Source organism: Amblyomma maculatum, chromosome 5 (genome assembly GCF_055883805.1).
Source record: "Amblyomma maculatum isolate TAMU_Amacu chromosome 5, ASM5588380v1, whole genome shotgun sequence".
Taxonomy (NCBI): domain Eukaryota; kingdom Metazoa; phylum Arthropoda; class Arachnida; order Ixodida; family Ixodidae; genus Amblyomma; species Amblyomma maculatum.
Window position 1 is genome coordinate 134,806,859 of NC_139348.1, and position 22,738 is coordinate 134,829,596.

General features: G+C 47.2%; 1 protein-coding gene across 1 annotated transcript; it reads left to right on the forward strand.

Moving 5' to 3' along the window:
* Positions 1-581: 581 nt before the first annotated feature.
* Positions 582-13,058, forward strand: LOC146189631 (uncharacterized). The gene is made up of 3 exons (XM_084605312.1): positions 582-690; positions 6,861-7,170; positions 12,767-13,058. Exons 1-3 carry the CDS (start codon positions 582-584, stop codon positions 13,056-13,058), a joined length of 711 nt encoding a protein of 236 aa, XP_084461438.1.
* Positions 13,059-22,738: the final 9,680 nt, after the last annotated feature.

A 22,738-nucleotide genomic window follows, 5' to 3' on the forward strand; every position in this document is an offset into this window, starting at 1 on the left:
ATGGTGACGTCCGCTGCCAGTGCACCGACTGAAAGGGAGACCATGGCGACCCCTAGTCGTGCATGAGGTATGAGCTACCATGGGGAATTTGCGAGCTGAGAGCAGCACAGGTGAAAAGAAAAAAACATAAGGGACTCCCAGTGTAAGGTTTTTGAAATTGCTGCTGAGCAGGGCAGGTTTTGAAAGGGCACGCATATAAACCAAGCATGAAGCGGCTCTTCCCCACGATAAAAAAAAAGAGCCGTTTTCCTAACAAAGCTCCTCTGCACCTCTTCCCCTTCTCCACCAGGTGTGACGGTGAGGATCACCTGCATTCCGCGCTGCTACAGTAGTCGTTTATAGTAGATGGGGAAGGGGGGGGGGGGTGAAGACTAGGGAGGCGGTTGTTCGAAGTTGCCGCAGGTGCCGTCGTCTTTGTGTCCTGATCACGGGTAGTTCTGTGGCTGCTTTGGGGAAGCGTGCGACATATCTTGGCGGGCGTCTTCGTCCTCGATTTGCAGCCCGGTGCCAGAGCTGCTGACGCTGCATCGCTAAGTGCAGGAATTCTTGCTGGTGCTCCTACACCGTCTTCGCGAGTCAAGATGTCCGGCGCGTCTCCGTCAACGAGAAAGAAGATCTCTGCGCTCCTCCTACTGATGATTCTCTCCTGCGCTGCTATCGCCGAATACCAAAGACTACAGGGAAAGACAGGTAAGCGCACAGGACTGCAAAGAGTCGGGAATCGCCTTGTATTCTGTTGTCGGTTTGTCTTTCGCCGGAACGTAACAAACCGTTGCTTTGACATGGTTAAGCCTTAAGTTAATGGCTTGCAAGACCGAGTGCAGTAATGTTACCTGTTAACTCGTCAGTGTTGTTGTTAATTTGTTATTAATACTAATAAGTGCTCAAAAGTGCTCTGTCGTCTTTGAATATGCAAGTGAAGCCAGTTGATTCATTGTGGCCATTCCAGTAAAAGATCGACCAATTGTCGCTTTTCTTTAAAATATATAAAAGGAAGTAGACGATACGTACTGGATATTACACGTTAGAGAACGACGCAGGTTCTAAGCCTAGCTTCAAAGGAACTTCGGCAGCACTAGCCTATGTAGTAAATGTGCGGTCAAAAGTGAACGGAACCCGCTACTGCCTGCATTTTTTATTTTTTTTTTTTTACACGCTGCCTAACTGAAAGTGGCAGATGCGATATATGCAGCCTGGCAGTAGAAGTATACTGCGCTCTCTCAAGGACAAATAATGTTTTTGTTTTTGTTTTATGCGCGTCAGGAAATGCGTGATTGCAATTATAACGGATTAGCGTGTTCCGTTAACTTATGTCCGCACCTTTAGGTGGCTGTTACGCTTGCAATTGGGCTAAAAACTATATTGGACCACCGAACGTTTTCCGCATATTTAGCCGAGCATCGTCTGGGAACGGCGGTTAACCACGGGAAAGACTTGAAACAAGCTTCCCTAAACTTCTATCCTGTAGTTATTATTCGCTCGGGGCTCGAGCAAACCGTGAGCCCGGAGCTAAAGAACTCGGGGCGGGCTTTCGACGCCCCTGCTATCAATGCGAGTTTGCCGGCGGCATTACTGTAACGCTATGCATGCATGGCTTTATACCTCTGTCACACGAGCAGATTTAATGTCATTCGATGCATCGAATGTCATTCGATGCATCGAATGTCATTCGGTTTCTTTCGGTGCTACACGGTAAAATATCATGCCATTAGCAAATGGTGGCAATTACGATCAGCTATAAAAAAATGCTGCACTTAAGGAACATCAGTGCGCATAAAAAGGCCCGTTCACACTTGCGACTAGCAGCGGTCGCGCGACCGTTTTGGTCGAAAAGCGACAGTCGCAAATGGTCGCATCGGTCGAAAAGCGACTGCCCCGGGCCGATCGGGCACTGCTCGAATTTTCAGTCGCGCGACTACTAGTCGCAAACCATTTCACCAATCAGCGAGGTCCCGGAGTACTCGATCGAGCACCTTCTCAATGCAATTAAAGAATACCCCTACCTTTTCAACAAACGGCACCCGGAATTCAAAGGCAGGGAGATAGGATATGGCCTGGGAGGAGATTGGAAAGATATTCGGACTATCCGGTAAATACCATGAACTTTTGACAAATGGATTTTTCACGCAGGTGCAACATTTTATATTGACACCACGGTGATTGACATCGTCTATTCGTCGTCGGCGTTCTCCTGGAAATACGAGAGCGCGGCATGCGTACCGGCTCGCCTGAAAAAGCTGAAGTGTCTGGCAGGCGGCAGCTACCGACGTTCACTGTCTTCGCCCAGCAGCTCTCCTACTTCCCACTCGTTCGGAACGAGAACTGAACGAGAAGGCGACTGTCGCAAGTGTGAACATCGGTAGTGGCGAGCTCCTCTCCTCTGGTCGCGCGACTGGCATTCGCGCGTCCTCATCTAGCCGCAAGTGTGAATAGGCCTAAAGGCGTTTGAAATCACTGTGTAACATTTTAAAGCTGATCAAAACATTTCTGTACGATAATTCAAGCGAAAAACATTACTTTTGACTACGCGGTAGCACTTTAGCTATAAAAATCCAAGCCAAGTATCGAGTCACCCATAAAATGCCCAAAAACCGATAAAAGTAAACAAACAATATGGCTGAACACAGCGGAGCGCGGATACACAGTGCGAAGACGCACGGAGACACGTAGAGCATGCGACTGGCGTCCAAACTGTGAGACGCTCAGTCAAAACTTAGTTCCGAGATAAACATACGGGGAGATGCGGCTACTAAGGAACACAGAGCCCAAAATGATCATGAGTCGCTGCCATGACTGGACCACTGCTGGGACCGAGAGTAATGCCGTTCCGCGAGAGCCTGCAGTGCTAATAATTTTACACCTAAATTAACAGCTTTTACAACAAAACTTTAGAAATATAATTTTTAAATTTCAATGTGCGCAGAATATGTTGTTGGGTTACTTGTTTCTGCTGCGTATCTGGCGTCAAGAGTACACATTCGGTTCGCGATCGAATGCGAATGAGTTCCCCAAACTCATTCGATGAAGAATGTCATTCGAACCTAATGACATTAAATTTTCTCGTGTAGCACGGGAAGAATGACATTAGATGCTAATGTCATTCGATACGAATGACATTAAATTTGCTCGTGTGACAGAGGTATTACCTTACATCTATGCAGTGAAACCTTGTTCTAATGAAGTGGCGTATAACAACATAATAGGTACAATGAATGAATAATCATCGTCCTTACGTGCTTCCGTACACACTGATTTCTTGTATCTGATGTTTTATTTTTAAGGTGCAAGATTTTTCTACCACTGAACTTAACGATCTCAACTGAACGCTAGTGGCCATTTTGAACTAATTTTGTAACCTTGCACTGCTCAGGACATGTGGAAAACAAACCCTGCCTCAAGCAGGGCCACAAAAATTGATTTTCAAAATGGGAGGGGAGAGGATACATGTGCCGACTTGTATCCGTGCCAGAGCCCTCATTCGGTGTTCGGCCCTTCTCTACCGTCTCCTTTTTTTTTTTTTTGCGGCAACATGATATGAGCCAAACCCTGTAGGGGTCAAGTGGATGCAGCTAGCACAGAACCGGGTTAAGTGGAGAAATATGGGAGAGACCTTCGCCCTGCAGTGGGTATAATCAGGCTGATGATGATGATGATATGAGCCAACGTCTGTGTAGGCGACAATGCTGCACTGGCGTGCTCCTTTCACTTCCATTTTTTTTTTTGCGACTTCGTCTTGTGCGTTGTTTTCACGACACACAAAAAAACTGATTTATTTAAAGGAAGGGAAAGGCGAGGTAACTGTCTCACTTGTTTTCTGTGGACACCGCAACCGCGCCGTAAGGGAAGGGAAGAAGGTGGGAATGAAAGTGGAAAGAGAGAAAGAGGAACCGTAGTGGAGGGCTACGGAGTAATTTAGACCACCTGGGGATCTTTAACGTGCGCTGACATCGCACAGCACACGGACACCAACCACCTATCTTCATTGGCTAAATGTTTTCTTCCACCTCCTCCCCCAGTATTTAACCCTGAAAGGATGCAATGTGTCTCGTGACTGACATCGCACAGCACACGGTCACAACACACATTGCATCCTTTCAGGGTTAAGTACTGGGGGAGGAGGTGGAGGAAAACATTTAGCCAATGAAGATAGGTGGTTGGTGTCATCTTACAGGTCTCGGCTGGAAAGCGTTGAGCTAGAAGGCCAGTGATCAGTTTCAAAAGAGAATATATATGGCCCTCTTTGGTCGTTGACCCTTTCTCAAACATTTTACCCCAGAAAAGCGAGAGAAATCTTGTAGCCACTGAAACACCGGCGGGTGCCAGGCGGCACCAAGAATCGAACCTGGCACCTCCCGAATGTGTGGCGGATGCTCTACAACAAGGCCACCGCTTGTTTGTTTGTTTTTTTCTTTATTACCAATTTTTTTAAGCACACAGCATACACTCTGAATACACAACAACAAAGCAAAACAAAAGGAATGCTAAAAGCACTAGGCACGTTCTGCCTAAAGCGCTAGATTTAAAAGGGCTTTACTGAAGCCAGCTGGTCCAGTACAGGTAGCCACTCCGGAGAATTATCTTGCGCACGCAGATTGGGCTCAGTGACAATGTGTCATTCCTGGACGGATAGCCTCCATTACTGCACATTTTAGTTTCGCTGCAAAACCTTTGCAACAGGTTTCGCTATAATACGAGTATTTGCAGTTGGAAGAAAGGTAGCCGTATTATGGAAATTAATACCTTCCTTTTTAGGTAATTAAGGCAGCTATCACGTTCTTAACGGTATTTATTTCCTCGTTCGGGGTCTGAATAACCCAAGAATTATCCCAAATACGGTGGAGTGTCTCCTTTCTCTGCAGTGCATAGTCTGAAAATGATTGCACCAATTTCACAACATAAATGTTTACCATAAAGAAGCCCGCAGACGAATCAGCACTCTCGCTCTGTGCCTGGCACCGTCAGCAACAGCTGCTTCCCGTTATTCGGCACGAAGTGCATGCTCCTCGCCGTATTTACATCAACCCACTGCTCAACGCTGCCTGCATCCCTCCCTTGCAAGCCCCGATTTCCTCCAAGCCTGTGCTCCTACGAAACATTCGTTTTCCCCTTCCCGCTTAATTAGCGAGCGCGCGAGTGTGAATGACCCTGTAGTCATGAGCAATATGAGAGAGAACAACGTTGGTTGGTTGGTTCACAAGAAGGGAAAGGCGCAGTATCTGTCACACTTGCTCTGTGGACACCTGAACCGCGCCGTAAGGGAAGGGAGGAAGGTGGGAGTGAAAGTGGAAAGAGAGAAAGGGGAGCCGTAGTGGAGGGCTACGGAGTAATTTCGACCACCTGGGGATCTTTAACGTGCGCTGACATCGCACAGCACACGGACGCCACTTCGTTTCGCCTCCATCGAAACGCAGCCGCCGAGGTCGGGTTCGAACCCGGGAACTCCGGAACAGTAGTCGGGCGTCTTACCACTGCGCCACCCCGGCGGGGCAGGGAACCACGTTGTTCAGCTATTTATTACTCCATAATTATACGCTAATTAGAAAACTGAAAAGACTGCGGGAACAACGTCGTTCAGCTATTTATTACTCCATAATTATACGCGACAAGCAATTTTCTGCAAAAATGTCTTTTCCCTGTCATATTGCTCATGACTGCGCATAGTTATGTATTATCCGCCGCGATGGCTCAGTGGTAAGACGCCGAGTTCAGTCGCGGTGTAACCGGTTTTGCCGCAGGCTGCGGCCACCGCGTTTCGTTGACGGCTAAACGCAAAGATGGCTCATGGGTTCTACGATGTCAGTGCACACTAAAGGTCTCCAGGAGATATAAACAATCCCGAGACCTCCAAATAGCTTGAGTCGCTTCGGGACACCGCATGCTGTGGCCCACGTTTTAATTGTCTTTTTTAACATTTAATACAGTCATTCCCACCACAATTTCTCCCGTTCTGTTGGTATTTGGCTCCTCCTCTATCTTTCCTACCCCAACCTGATGAGTTTGCCTCCACTTGTCTTAAGTTCGGACACTCTGCCAGCCCCGCCGGGGTGGTGCAGTGGTAGGACGCCCGACTGCTGTCTGGAGTTCCCGGGTTCGAACCCGACCACGGCGGCTGCGCTTCGATGGAGGCGAAACGAAGTGACGTCCGTGTGCTGTGCGATGTCAGCGCACTTTAAAGATCCCCAGGTGGTCGAAATTACTCCGTAGCCCTCCACTACGGCTCCTCTTTCTCTCTTACCACTTTCTCTCCCACCTTCCTCTTTCCCATACGGCGCGGTTGAGGTGCCCACAGAAAACAAGTGAGAGCCCCGCCGGGGTGGTGCAGTGGTAAAACGCCCGACTACTGTGCCGGAGCACCGGGTTCGAACCCGACCTCGGCGGCTGCGTTTCGATGGAGGCGAAACGAAGAGGCATCGTGTGCTGTGCGATGTCAGCGCACGTTAAAGATCCCCAGGTGGTCGAAATTACTCCGTAGCCCTCCACTACGGCTCCTCTTTCTCTCTTTCCACTTTCACTCCCATCTTCTTCCCTTCCCTTACGGCGCGGTTGCGGTGTCCACAGAAAAACAAGTGAGACAGTTACCGCGCCTTTCCCTTCCTATAAATAAATCAGAAAACAAGTGCGACAGTTACCGCGCCTTTCCCTTCCTATAAATAAATCAGGTGTCCACATAGCAAGGGTGACAGATACTGCGCCTTTCCCTTCCTGTGAAACAATTAATAATAACACTCTGCCACAAGATTTATTCGATGGCTGCAGCGGCGCGAAGCATCACCGTAACTCTCTCTCTCTCTCTCTCTCTCTCTCTCTCTCTCTCTCTCTCTCTCTCTCTCTCTCTCTCTCTCTCCCAGTTCCTTATGCAGGTCTTCGGCGCTCCCGGCGCACGCTGGACAGGATGTGCGGCAACGAGCAGTTCGTGAACGCCTTGGCGCGCACTTTGATAGACGAGTCCCGGCCCTTGCTAGCCGCCACCGAGCCCCTGGTGCTGGGCGACGGGCCCGATTTGGGCGAAGTGCGGCTCATCAACGGCCGGCTGTGGGGCGCCGCTTCATTGCACTTGCGTGACCGCATAAGGATGCGGTGTGACTCCGCACGCATGGCCGTCTCCCTGCACGTGGCCCTCAACAACAGCCGGCTGGCCTACTACTGGAAGGTGCTGGACGGAAATCTCGGGTGGGCAATTTAAGCACATGATGCGATCACGAGCAATGCATGGTGCACATATCTGCCTCCTTTTGACCGCTCACTGCTGCGTAATTCCATCTCCTCAACGGTTGGGTCCCGCAACTTCTTTCTCCTCACTGAATGCCTCTCAGAGTGTTAAATGACGATAGTTACCGAAAGGTGTCTTTGAACGCAGCCTAAAGGTAACATACACTCACTCACTGAAGGCAGGAAATGAATACTGTGAAGATTAATTGATTAGTGTCACCATTGTCATGCCATAATAATAATAATAATTGGTTATTATGGCATCACAATGGTGACGCTAATCAATTAACCTTCACCGTATTCATTTCCTGCCTTTGTCATGCCATCACCTCGTGGATCTGCTCAGAGCTCATTTTGCTGCTATTAAGAAATAAAAACAGTACTTATTGTAACCTAAAGGGGAACAATCCCCAGGAACGAGCTTGGTAGTTTTTTGTAATGCTTCCTTAAAAACAAAACTAAAAAAAAAAGAAAAGAAAGCAGTAACAGGATTTGAACATCTGCATTACGCGCTTAGAGCTGAGGTAAGTAGTGTCAATCTATTGCGCCACTAAAGCAACCAGTTGGGCATGTTTTACACCCGCTATTATTCAGTTTTACAATATTTTTGCTAACTGTCGCCAGGTGACGCTGCTCAGAGGACCCTAGACCATAATGTTAGTAATGTAGGAACAAAATTTAATGAATAGAATGATGGTTTAGTTAACCATTCTAAATCGATAATTAAGATATAGGGAGAAAAATGAGCATAATACCACCCCGTTTCAAAGGGGACGCTCCTATATTCCATCCATCCATCCATCCATCCATAGAGGTGGCTTAAAAGCAGAGAAGTGACATAATGTTAGTAATGTAGGAACAAAAATTTAATAAATAGAAGGATGGTTTAGTTAACCATTCTAAATCAATAATTAAGATATAGGGAGAAAAATGAGCATGATAGCTACTGCTACCACTCCGTTTCAAAGGGGACGCTCCTATATTCCATCCATCCATCCGACTGTAAGGACTGTAAGAGAAGTGACATAATGTTAGTAATGTAGAAACAAAAATTTAATAAATAGAATGATGGTATGGTTAACCAATATAAAACAATAATTAAGATATAGGGAGAAAAATGAGCACGATAGCGACTGCTACTACCCCGTTTCAAAGGGGACGCTCCTATATTCCATCCATCCATCCATCCATACGGTTGAGGGAACGGAATCACGCCTCACTGATTTCTTATACGAGCTGTAGGACGTGGTTGAGGTGTACGAAAGAGGTACTCTAGTGGAAGTGGTGGTAAAAACGTTTGTTTGAAGTAGAGGTGTGAACCCCCCAGGGGGACCCACATACTAGGTGTCCCTAGTCAGGGACCCCATTAGTCGAAGCCGCCATCCTGGCTCAAGGCCTTTTGAGCTTGAAAGTCTGAGCAGCCAACCCCAGAATAGACTGAGCATGCGGATCTTCAACTGAGCGACGTCCGTGCAGGCCAGACAAAATGTCACTCGACGTCCGAAATTATTCCGGAGACGTTCAGTACGCTCTGTCTCTCTTTTCTTTATTTCACTCACCTCGCACCTTTATAACTGAGCTGGAATCGCACTAAGCTACGTTCCAGGCTGAAACGGGTAGGATACACGTTATGTATCCCATAGCAACGGCGCTATTGGCGACACACGGTAGGAATTAGGGACCCAACACAATGCTGCGTTCTGCTTCCTGGACTAATCGTCTTAAAGCACAGGGTTACCTAGTCTATGCCACTCACATATTTATCAAAAAGTATTGCTGTTGAAAACAAACAACAAAAATATTGCTGTACCGTGTTTGAAACAAGTTGCCTTTAAGCAGGACGCTTGAAATCGTGTATTTAGGTACAAAAAAAGTGAACCATATGGGCTAAACGTCTGCTCATTTGCAACTGCGAATCATATGTACATTTCTCACTAACAACGTACAAAATATTAATGCGTATAAAATGGGGATCCTTCAGTAAGAATTAAAGCCGGTGTTTGTATTCGCTTTTTACGCACTATGTGCATTAATTGCCGCTGCACACTATGATCTGTCTAATAATAATAATAATAATAATAACTGGTTCAAAGGAAGGGAAAGGCGCAGTATCTGTCACACTTGCTCTGTGGACACCTGAACAGCGCCGCAAGGAAAGGGATGAAGGTGGAAGTGAAAGTAGAAAGATAGAAAGGGGAGCCTTAGTGGAGGGCTACGGAGTAATTTCGACCACCTGGGGATCTTTAACGTGCGCTGACATCGCACAGCACACGGACGCAAAAGAACTCATGGCATCACGCAGCATTGTTATCCATCGTACTCACTTATTCCGGTTCCTCTCACGCATTTCCAATTCAGGGTAGAAACGGATACAATTTGAAGCGTGTTACCATAGTAACGGTACATTTACAACCTCAGCTTCCTCAAAAGTAGTAACGAGGTGGTATGAAGGAATCAACAATAACGGAGACGTAGTAACCGCAGCAGTTATATACTTATTTGTGTAAGATCATTAATCCGCACTAATCCGGTGGTTCGGAGCCTAGGAAAGTTATCTGACATGTGCGTGTCCTACAAAAATATCTCGCTATTTCGTATCAGTATTGTGACAAAAACTGTTCTTTGTGCAGCGTTCTACCTGCTAGTCAAGTTGGAGGAATAGTTAGCTATAGAAATTCGAACCGACAATATAAGCAACTACAATCGTAAGCCGTTTACTGCAAGTGTAGATGTTCCCAGATACTGCGTTTTTCCTTTCACCAAAAACCAAAGCAATTAAAGACGTTTGACACATCGCCAAACTATACGACTTAATGTGCCGTAGTACCCAGGTTCGATCCCGACCGCCGACGGCTGCGTTTTGATGGAGGCGAAAGGGAGTGGCATCCGTGTGCTGTGCGATGTCAGTGCACGTTGAAGCACCTCAGGTGGTCGAAATTACTCCGTAGCCATCCACTACGGCGTCTCTAATAGCCTCAGTTGCTTTGGGAAGTCAAACATACAATGCGCCAGTACCTCAATGTTAGGCCGCCAAAAGAAAAAGTAACAAACCATCTCAAACAGTGCTTTCGCGCGTCTTAGTCGGTTCGAGACACGGAGCATTCTTGCTCCGTGGTTCGAGAGGAGATCATCGTCATCATCATCATTATCAGCCTGATTATACCCACTGCAGGGCGAAGGCCTCTCCCATATTTCTCCACTTAACCCGGTTCTGTGCTAGCTGCATCCACTTGACCCCTGCGAACTTCTTAATCTCATACGCCCACCTAACTTTCTGCCGCCCCCTGCTACGCTTTCCTTCCCCGAGAGGAGAGGAGGGGAGATAAACCCTGGGTAATTTTTTTTTCCTATCATTCTTTCTTGTTTTGTTTATGACAGTCTGCGGTTCGGCGGCAGCGCAGTTCGCGAGGGAAAGAAGGAAGAGAAAAACAGGCTCATAGTGTCAGGGCTCCGGGTTGATATTATTCTGTTCGGTTTTTTTTTTTTTTTTTTTTTAATGAACGAAAAGCCCCAGTATCGTCTCAAATCTTGGTGTACACACTTCATCCTCACCCGTGAGGGAAAGCCTCGAAGGTGGGACTGAAAGGAGGGCCCCGCCGGGGTGGTGCAGTGGTAAGACGCCCGACTACTGTGCCGGAGTACCCGGGTTCGACCGCGGCGGCTGCGTTTCGATGGAGGCGAAACGAAGAGGCGTCGTGTGCTGTGCGATGTCAGCGCACGTTAAAGATCCCCAGGTGGTCGAAATTACTCTGTAGCCCTCCACTACGGCTCCTCTTTCTTCCTTTCCACTTTCACTCCCATCTTCCTCCCTTCCCTTACGGCGCGGTTGCGGTGTCCACAGAAAATAAGTGAGACAGTTACCACGCCTTTCCTTTCCAATAAATAAATCAGTAAATCAGTAAAGGAGGAAGAAAGGGGATGTTGGTTTGTAAGGTTTAACGTCCCAAATCGACTCAGGCTATGAGAGACACCGTTGTGGAGAACGCAGAAAATTTCGACACGTTCACTGACTTAAGAGGTGCTGTAGTGGAGGCGCTACGGAATAATTTCGACCATATGAATCTTTAGGTGCACCGACATTGCACAGCGCAAGAAAGCGTCCTCATAATATTTTTTTCCTTTGTTACTAGCCTTGGTGCGCTATAAACTGACAAGGTCACTTCAATGATGAGGAAAAAATTAATAGTGATTGGTTTATGTGAGCAATCATGCAACAGTCAAAGCGAAAAAAATTAAGAGGACGCTTAGGACAGGAAAGTCCCGTACCTGCCACATTTTTTTTTTCTGTGGACTGATTGATTGAACTGATTGATTTACAGGAAGGGAAAGGCATGGTAACTGTCTCGCTTGTTTCCTGTGGACATCTCAACCACGCCGTAAGGGAAGGGAGGAGGGTGGGAGTGAAAGTGTAAAGAGAGAAAGAGGAGCTGCAGTGGAGGGCTACGGAGTAATTTCGACCACCTGGGGATCTTTAACGTGCGCGGACATCGCACAGCACACGGACGCCTCTTCGTTTCGCCTCCATCGAAACGCAGCCGCCGAAGTCGGGTTCGAGACCGGGTACTCCGGCACAGTAGTTGGGCGTCTTACCACTGCACTTCCCCGGTCTGTGGACTGCACCACCACGCGTCGTAAGGGAAAGGAGGAAGGCGGGAGCTAAAGAGGAAATAGAGAGGTATCGTAGGGAAAGGAAGGAAGGAAGGAAGAAAAACTTTATTTAGCCCTATATTATTTTGGCGGTTTTTGGGACGTCTTCAGAGACGTCTGCTTGTTGCATCCACAAGAGTTTTCTCCGTCAACTTCGTCCACTTCTACACAATGGTCGGTTGCTCTCAGTGCAGGGCTCCGCTGGCTACTGCCGCCCGTTGAGCTCGCTGTACCACAGACCTTGCTGGTCTTCTCAGCGGTCGCTGGACAGCAGAGTCTCTCATAGCTCCGCACTCGTGTTTCGAATTTTGGGGACCACGTACGTCTATATTTTGACAGGCCCATGTGATGTGATATAGTGTAGGTTTTTCATCGCACCACAGACATCTGTCCGCGTATATGGTAGGGTGCATTTTGTTTAGTATGTGTAGGTTTGGGTAAGAACCCGTCTGTAATTGTGTCCAAATGAAAGCTTCCTCTCTGTTGAGAGAACTGTGCGGTGGAGAATATCGCATTATTCTGCCTCTATAGTTTTCTAGTATGGCCGAGTATGTCTTAGGTGCTGCGAAAAGTTCCGCTGACTCGTCGGATGCTCAGAAAGTAGCGTATGCTCGAGCTATCCTGTCGGTTCCCTGTCCCCCCCCCCCCCCCCATATGTCCCCGGTACCCACATGAAACGAGTGATTTTGACCACCTGGGGATCTTTAACGTGCCCTGACATCGCACAGCACACGGAAGCATCTACGTTTCGCCTCCATAGAAACAGGGATAGGCGTCAGTGTGCGGTGTGGTGCCAGCGCACGTTACATAAGCCGAGTTCGGATTTGCCACTTTCTGGGGTAGCTTTTTCACACTGAAAGCCCGATCAGGGAGTCCTTAACACGCGCTGCCTGTCGCTGCTTGTTCGCAGCTCCGGCTCGGCGAAGTTCTTCTGGCGGGAGATGGCGCTCAAGTTCGTTCTGGTGATGCCGCGCAAGTGGCCGTCCGGCGGACCCGTGCAGGTGTTCGCCTTGCGCATCACGACGTTGCGTGGCGCCCAAGTGGAGCTGACCGGGCCCTGGCCCGTGGCGCACGGCCTGTCAATCATCGCCAACATGTTTCTCGATAGCATGCCGGACTGGATCCCCGAGATCCTGTCCGGACCGTTGAAAAACGGCCTTCAGCTATACCTGGATCGCCTGTTCGTTGAATTGCAGCGATAGTGCTTCGAAATTCGTAGCTTCTAGCGCCTTCTACTGCGGCTGAGACAAAATTCACAGGGCTGCAGTGAATCAATCTCACGTTGAGATGTGCGGGCACCGAGGCAGATGACGCGTTCGTTTGGTAGCTGCCGAAAAGTGGCCGCAGCAGGTGTGTGCATTTTGGAGCATAGTTTCACGGAGAGTATGATTAAATAACTCTACGTGACGATGACCTATGATATCGTGTTTCTTGTAGATATCAAATGATGTCCAGTGGTGACGACCTTGCCAATGTATCTTTTCATTCAACCAACAAAAACAAAGAGGTGTTTTCGAAACCGAATCAAATGCGTACGGTGTAATTATATACAGAATCGAACACGAATCATATAGCGAAAGAACAGATTGTCGTCTGTTAAAGCATGCAGAGCGGCGGTGCTGCGAGAGGACGCTGCGACACATGAATGAGGTGGTAGCTTCAACTGTGAAAAGACGAATTATTGATCCCAAATAAATGCACGCTGCCCATTAATGTTAACTGGATAGAAAGGTTAAAGTCCGAGAGCGAATAAAGCTTTGAGATCACTGCGGTAACCTGCAATGGAGAAATGCGAAACCATCCTTATTATCCCTGATTTTCCTATCACTATTTTTCTTGTCACTAATTTCTTCACCCCTGATTTCCTTATCATCATTTTTATTATCACCTATTTTCTATTTATTTCATATCAATAATTTTTTATCCCAATTTCCTTATAACTAATTTCTCAACTAATTTCCTTATCAGTTTTTTATTATCACCTACTTTCTGTTTATTTCGATGATTATCACTAATTTTCTTATACAATTTTATTATCCTCTTGTTCTCATTTCATTATCACATAATTTCTTGTCTCTAATAACCTCTTCACTGCGCTTTTCCTTACTTTATTTTGGGGACACATTCTACCCTCAGTTTTCGCCGACACAACATAGCCTAGTATGGCTTTGGCCTTAATCAACCAGCGTAATTTTTCAAAAGTTTTGAGAAAAACTCTCATATATCACTCACACGGGTTGCTGCTAAGGGACGTAACTGATGAGCGGAAACAGTGGACGATCCACAGAGAAGACATAAGAACAGGCGCTACTCCAGGGATAATTTAAACAGCATGAACAAGAAGACAAAGGACAAGATAAAAGGAGCCATAGTACAAGCGCTGGCTCACAACTATGCCTAAGCCTTTACTCCAAGACCCAGATAAAAACAAACATGACGAAAACGAAACAATCACGTGAAACAACCCCTAGGTTCACCTGCTGTACAAAACGTCACTCAAAAAAGATCTCTTTGCTTGAAAGATCAAGAAAATTCTTGCTGAAACACTTATTGTCGGTTGAAATAAAATGTGATTCAACTATCTCTCTCGTCATCTTTTCTTTGTGGCGATACAAAATCTTAACCTGGTCAAACATAGGAGTGCACTTCTTCTCCTCCTTCTTCATTGTTTCACATGAATGGCAATGTGAGACCAGAAATGTTTTGTTCTTGCCACTCTCCAAGTTGTTCCGGTGTTCCAGCAGTCTCTTGTTAATACAGCGTCCTGTTTGTCCTATATAACAGGCTCCACAAGAGAGTGGAAGCCTGTACACAACGCCTGTCTTGCGTCCAACAAATGGGTCTCTTTGTTTCACCCCACATTCTTGTTTCTCCGATTCTCTTTCCCTTTGAATAGCCGAGCAAATCCGCTTCATCTTGAGCGGGGAATGCGACGTCAACACCATACCTCTCGCCTACGTTTTTGAGGTCATGTGAAACTCTGTGCACATACGTAAGGTGAACTGGGCAGAGCGAGCCTCCCGCTCCACTAGAACCCGATCTGAATCAAAAGAAAATTCTAAAACTCAGGAAACTATCGAACGTCTAACTAGAGAGAATCAGGAATTAAAGCAACAGTTGGCTCTGGTACTGGAACGCTTAAATACACTCACAGCACCTACTCCTAAACCTTCTCCGTCCCTTACTATCGCCCTCTCCACCTCGGAGTCAGATATAGCAGACCAATCAGAGAGCGATCCCATAGAATCCTCCCCCCAGCCCGCGAAAAAGAAGAGGACACAACAGCCCGATTCAGCTGACTAGGACCCCAAATGCGCATTTCAACAAATCCGAAAAGAGCACAGGGGGCTCAGACAAAAAGGTTGATTTAGGCTTTACCCAAATCGCCGAACGCTTTACCAAGATAGAGAATATTCTCGACGTGCTAGTTGCTCGGCTCCCCCCCCCCCCCCCCCTTGGACGCCCTGCCACAATCCTCTCCCTCTCAAGCGCCTTCCCAGCAATAACCCCCCCTTGCGCCCTTGCCTCCTCCTCCCCCTCTTCATTCTGCATATGGCAATGGAACTGCCGCGGGTTGCAAAGGAAGAGAGACAATCTCTCTCTATACATACAGCACTCTACACCTTCCCCAGATGTCATCTGCATACAAGAGCCTTTAAAGGCATGCAAGCTTCTAGGCTATCAGGCTATACACTCCATTCTACTTCCCCGTGGGTTACCACATATATCCAGAGAAATATCGTGTATGTAGCTCACGATCTGTCCGACCTCTATTCCGACTGCACTCTTCTCGAACTCCTCCCCCATCGTAAAAGACAACTCTCATATTTCATTTTAAATATCTATTCTCATCCTAGAGATAACTTTACTGCTGTATTTGAAACATTTGACAGGGCCATCCAAATAGCAGGCTCCGCTCCTATAGCGGTAACGGGTGATTTTAATGCGCCACACTTAGACTGGGGATATAATAGGAACACTCGCAAGGGCACCAGCCTATCTCAGTACATTCAGCAAAATAGGTGCACCCTAGTCACTGACTGTACACTAGCCACACGCATTGGCAACAGTGTGAGCAGAAATACCAGCCCAGACCTTACTTTTACTAAGAACGTCCGTCAGGCTAACTGGACTCACATGGGAATCAACCTCGGCAGCGATCATTACATCCTAACAGTTACGCTGCCGTCTGCTAGTTTACGGCCTCAGTTTCACCTTAAACCTATTGTAGACTGGGACAAGTTCCGCAAAATTAGAGACCAAAACCCGGCACAAGAAATTCATGACTATATGGACTGGGCTTCTAAGCTCCTACGGGATGTATCCCTTAGCGAAAAATTGGCCCCGGCAGAACATATTGGCGATCCAGTTGACAGCAGACTACTCCAGCTCTGGGAGGCCTATCAGAACTTAGAGAAACGATGGCTCAGGCAAAAACACAATCGCAAATTAAAACTGAAAATGGCGCAAACGCTCCAGCTCATCACCGAACACGCGGCCGAGCTCTCGTCACAGCAATGTAACCGATTAGACGGCACTCTACACATGAAGAACTCGTGGTCCCTCCTCCGCCATATGCTAAACCCATGTTCCTCACGGTCAGAAAATAATAAACAAATCACCAAACTACTGCACGAGGTGGAGAAACAGGGGCAAGACGTTGAAGCAGCTCTTAAAGCCACATACTTTCCCGACCTAAGGCAGGAACCCTTACCGGCTTACAAAGGAACCCCCAATTCAGACTTGGACGCTCCCATCACAGAGGCGGAGGTATGGGCTGCCCTGGGTAGGCTCCGCACCACGTCCGCACCAGGTCTTGATGGAGTAACTAACAAAGCGCTACGAAATTTAGACGCCAAATCATTAGCCTCTCTCACTAGGTACATGAATCAACACTGGGACTAGAGCACGCTGCCCCCGGAATGGAAATCAGCCAAGGTAACTTTCATACCAAAACCTAACAAACCTTTAGACCTTAAGAATCTGAGACCAACCTCTCTCACCTCCTGCACAGGTAAAGTCATGGAGCACGTAATCCTAAATCGACTTAACCGATACATGGAGCAAAACCAGCTCTTCCCCACCACCATGCTTGGCTTCCGCGCGGGCCTGTCAACTCAAGACGTCATGTTACAACTTAAGGAGGATGTGCTCAATCCCGTTTTCCCTCACATCACCAGAGCTATCCTTGCATTGGACCTGACGAAGGCCTTTGATAATGTTGCCCACTCCTCCATTTTACAATCACTGAGCGACCTAAACGTGGGCTCTCGCACGCATGACTATGTTGCTGCCTTTCTCAGCAACCGATCCGTCTGTCTACAATTAGGCACAGCAAAAACTTGCCCTTTCACGCTAGGCAGTAAGGGAACGCCCCAGGGAGCAGTTTTGTCCTCATTTCTTTTTAACATTACTCTTATCCCGTTAGCGAGGGATCTTGGCAAAATTCCTTCCATCTACCACTCCTTGTATGCGGATGACATCACCATCTGGGTCAATACCGGCAACCAAGGCGAAATAGAATCCAAACTTCAGCTGGCCGCCGACACTGTTGCTACGCATGCAAGCAGCATTGGTCTAAGCTGCTCGGCAGCTAAATCTGAGCTCATAGTCATGGACCTAAAAGAACGGAACCCCCCTAATATTCAAGTCACATTAAACGACACCCCCATCCGCAGGGTCAATAGAATCAAAATTTTAGGTCTCAGTATTTTGACAACGGCTCCAACGCCGAGACCATAAAATTAGTTCGTGCTGCCATTTTGAATACAGCCTCACTAATTAAGCGTATCGCCAATCGCCATCACGGCATGAGGGAAGCAGACACACGTCGCCTCATTCAAGCATTTTGCTAATGCAGGATCACCTACTCCATCCCTTACCTCTATCTCACACCCACGGAGACCGAGCAACTCAACAGACTTATTCGCACAGCTTACAAAAGTGCTCTCCTCATCCCTAAATCAACGCCTACTGAAAAACTACTTCAACTAGGGGTTCACAACACCTTAGGAGAGCTGGTAGAAGCTCACCTCATTAGTCAGTACCACAGACTCTCACATACCGAAACCGGCCAAATTCTTCTGCGCCGAATTGGGATAAACCTACCCGGTCATACCTCGGCCACGCGTAATCCTCCCACCGCTGTTAGCAACAATCTTTACATTCCGCCTCTTCCCAAAAATACTCACCCGGAGCATAATCGTGAGAGACGGAAAGCTAGAGCCAAGGCTTTGCACAAGCACTACCCTCCTGGCGCTCCGGCAGTTTACGTAGACGCGGCCGAATATTCAAACCGACCAGCTTTCGCATTAGCCGTCGTGGATGGATTCCACAACACGATAGTCAGTGCGTCCATTCCAAATTTGCAGGATTCCCTGCAAGCTGAAGAAGCAGCAATTGCCCTAGCAATCACACACTCCTCTGCTGAGTATATCTTCTCAGACTCCAAAACAGCAATTAGTAATTATGCCCATCGCAAAATCCACTAACATTCTAGCATCATCCCCTCCACCGAATCACCTCATCACCTTTTTAAAAAGGGAAGCAGAAATGAATTGGGCAATTACCGTCCGGTGTCTATCTTACCTATATTTTCTAAACCTCTCGAAAAAATAATACACTGCAGGCTTGCAAATTTTGCTGATCACTGCGAATTAATAAAGAAACACTAGTTTGGGTTTAGGAAGAATATGTCTACAGAGTTAGCCCTGCTTCACCAGAAAGAGTATATTTTAACGCAGTTCGAAAGCAAGGCAATAGTAGTCGGCCTATTTGTAGATTTTTCCAAGGCATTCGACCTGGTGAATCATGACATTCTGCTGCAGAAGTTGGACTTTTACGGTATACGTGGGTGTGGACTACAGTTATTACAATCATATTTATCCCATCGATGTCAAGTAGTCCAAATCAACAACTCGCGGTCACGAGTCCTGCCACTGCTTTGTGGTGTTCCACAAGGCAGCATATTGGGCCCCTTGCTATTTAACCTGTATATTAATGACATTGTTAACATTAATCAGAACGCCAAATTTATTATATACGCAGATGATACTAGCATATTTTTTTCTGGCAATAATATCGATAAACTCATCTCTGATTGTAATGACACCATAGTCCAACTGCAGCAATGGTCCTCATCCAATTGCATGAAGATTAACGAAAATAAAACAAAAGCTGTTGTCTTCCGGCCGAAAAATAAACCTGTTCCTCCTCATGCCGATATTGTTTTAAACTCTCATCCTGTTGACATTGTTGATCATTTCAAATGTCTAGGTGTGATATTCACTGCCAATCTGTCCTGGGAAACTCATGTGAATTTTGTATTAGCCAAACTTGCTCGGATAACCGGTGTAGTCGGTCGTCTCCGATACATGCTCTCTACTAAAACAAAACTATTGGTCTATAACTCTCTTTTCTATTCGCACGCCAACTACTGCCAACTTGTCTGGGGCACTACATTCTCTAACACACAAAAAATATTCCGTATGCAAAAACGGTATCGGCGCCACGTGTACAATGCTGGTTATAATGCAACCACTGCAGAATTTTTTCACAGTGCTCATGTTATTACAGCTCACAAGCTATACCGCTACCGTTTGAGTGCTCGGTATAAATATGAAGTGAAAAAAAAAAGATTCACAGCCTGGACGCCTTGGCACATTTAGAAACAAATGAGAAGTGTTATAATACTAGACGTGGAGAAAAACGGAAGGTTGCTGCACCACGCTTGAATTCTGGTATGGAGCGTTTGTGTTATTATCTCTTATGAACTATTATCAATCACTGAATTTTGATTTATTTAGCTGTTCCACTGTTAAACTCAGAGACATGTTTGCTGATTGACTAAGCTGACCATCTTTTCTGGTGTTTGTTTTATCTAGCATTTCTTTTCTTCTGCATAGAACAAGTGTCTTGATATGCTTATCGCTTGTTTACTTTTTGTGCTGACGGTGTTTGTTTTACCTGGCTCAGGACCTTTTCTTTTATTCCGCATTGATTAAGTGTTGATTTGTTTATCGCGTGTTGATCCTCTGGTGTTGCCTAGACGCTGCCTTATATATGGGCCTGCGGACTCGTCAAGCCGCCAAGTGGCAGCTTTTTTTCCGTAGCCCTCCATCTGTATAGCACCTGATGGAAATAAAGATTTATTTATTTATTTATTTATTTATTTATTTATTTATTTATTTATTTATTTATTTATTTATTTATTTATTTATTTATTTATTTATTTATTTATTTATTTATTTATTTATTTACCCTCCTCTGGGTCCATGTGCACAGCGAACACCCAGGCAACACGGCCGCTCACTCCCAAGCCCGAGCACTCGTCAACCGGGCTGAGAGCGACCTGGTGCCTTCGTCTCGCAGTGCCAGAGATCGGCTTCTTAACTATCACGACCTCACCGTATTTTATAGATATTCCCGCCTGCTGTACCCTCCTCCGCATAAATCTCCTCCCAAAAGCGACCAGGCTTTCTGGCGCAGACTTCAGACGGCCACAGTCATGACCCCTTTCCTTCTCTCTATTATAAACCGTGGCGAAACCTCTCCTCACTGCCACTTGTGTCCTAGCACCGGAGCCGATTTTACTCAGGTCTTCCTGAACTGCCCGAACAAACCCAAGCCCCCGTGGCAAGGGCCAAGACATCAGGAGCGATGGGAGGCTGCTCTGCGCAGCTCGCTGTCGGAGGTACAGCTTCTGACAGTGAGCTGGGCCCGAGAGGTCGCCGAAGCTCAAAAGTGCCCGGCCATCTAGAGCGGCCTGAGGGCCCATCGTCGTCCTGCTCCCTCGCTTCCCTTTACCCCCCCTCACTTGGTTCTTTTTTGAATCATTAAAGTTGCTACCTACCTACCTACGGTACCACCGCAACCTTCCTCTTCTTCATACCCATGCTGGGCAGGGATTTCTGTCTGTGCGTTCCTTTAAGGCTCTTCAGTACCCGGCAACTGGCCTCACTAATAACCGACTCCCGATAATCGGCCTTTGCAGTTCTTGTCAATTGTCTTCCAAAACTCTTGCCCATGCCGTGGTAGCAAGATTTCTTCAACGCATTTAACAAGCATGTGTTGATCATCCCATTCTTCACTAATTTGGAATGCCCCGAATTGGAGCTTAGCAAGGGCTTCACCGATCTCGGGTTGTATTCCCAACAAAACATGATCCTCACCGAACTGAATCAATAAATCTAAATACTGTAACCGATCTTGACGATCGGTTACAGTGTTGGGCGGTTACCAACTCGCCCAACAAAGTATCTTGGTAAGCTACTCCAGGGATCGTCTACAATTTACGCTCATCAGTTACCTTAGTAAAATCACGAACCAACTAGCGCAACCTAAATTTCATTAATAACTAGAAACCAGGCCTTAGAGTTTGGGCACCCCGGCAATGCGCTCATTTGGCCTTTCCGCACTCTCGCGAAAAGGCGCATAAACATGAGCACCGCTGAACGAATGGACTAGCTGCACCGCGATGCTAACCCTCATTCCTGCAGAGAACGCGACAACCGTGATCGCGCTAATTTGTTATTCGAGCTCCGTTTTCAAAATAGGCGTCGAAGAAAGCTACGGCATTTCTTAATTCCAACTATTCGAATTCTGCTCGAAAGCCTATAATAATGAATTCGAACACTTTCACGATATTTTGCACCCGTTCGTTCAGCGAGTAGAATAAGATGATTTTTGATTCGCAATTACAAAGTATCGAGTATTCGCACACCTCTCAATTATCAGCCGAATTCCGTTCCGAGGCAATGACATCCACGGCGCCATCACAAAGCACTACACCAGCGTTATCGAATTATCAGCTCCGATTCAACATCGGCTACTGCCCGCCAGCAGCCCCGCGAGCGACTGCTCCTCCGTTGCCGGCTCGCCGCTGTTGATGTGGTTTCAAGGTCTATGTTCTATGTGATGGCCACCTCTGCAAACGGCGCGAGAACTTCTATTTCATTGAGCGTGCATATTTCGCCCGGATTTTACTATTTCCAAAGTCAGTTTCTCTTCTTTCCACGTGTGATGCTCCGCAGTGTGACAGCGACTCTTCCGTTGTATACGTCCTATATTTTGCTCTTTAATAAGCTAGCAAAGATTTTGCTTTAAAATACATATACCCGAAATTCTGCGGCAAACTGAACAATCAGCCAGGTTAATAGATTTGACTTCATTTACAAATGCAAAGTTGGCTGAACTAGGCACCGATAGTTAAACAATTGGTGTGGGCCCGCAACTGGGTGGAAGCTGCTTCGCGCTGACTTTGTCTTCTCTTCAAGTTCTTGCGCTCTTGCTCAAGCGCAGAATTCCTAGCACGAACTTCATCCGATGTTATTAGAGAGATTTAGCACACCGTGATCCGCGATCCGCTACCGTGGACCGCCACCGCGCGTTCCATTGCGCATGCCCAGATCACTTTGATGCCGATAGATGGCGCCACATACTTGATGTCGGCACATTGACCTGGCGCATCGGAACCAATCAGCTTGAACGCCCCGCCCACGAGCGGTAGAGTGTCACGGTGGCGGATCGCGGATCACGGTATGCTAAATCTCTCTATTAGAGAGATTTAGCTTACCGTGATCCGCGATCCGCCACCGTGGCTCTCTACCGCGCGTGGGCGGGGCGGTCAAGCTGATTGGTCCCGACGCGGCAGGTCTGTGTGCCGACATCCAGTGTGTGGCGCCATCTGTCGGCGTCAAGGGGGGTCCGGGCATGCGCAGTGGACGCGCGGTGGCGGATCCCAGTAGCGGTACAGTGGCTAGAATAGTAGCGGATCGCGGATCACGGTAAGCTAAAACTCTATAATGTCCGCCTGCATGCGCCGTCGGGGACGACGCTCTCCCTGCTCCAAAACTTCTTACGAAAACACCTGAGTGGTGTCTAC

Bases quoted from the DNA above. Each gene is read 5' to 3' on its own strand.
- LOC146189631 (XM_084605312.1), top strand. From the start codon at position 582: ATGTCCGGCGCGTCTCCGTCAACGAGAAAGAAGATCTCTGCGCTCCTC. The intron at 691-6,860 runs GTAAGCGCACAG...TTCCTTATGCAG, and splicing joins AAGACTACAGGGAAAGACAG to GTCTTCGGCGCTCCCGGCGC. The intron at 7,171-12,766 runs GTGGGCAATTTA...GCTTGTTCGCAG, and splicing joins GTGCTGGACGGAAATCTCGG to CTCCGGCTCGGCGAAGTTCT.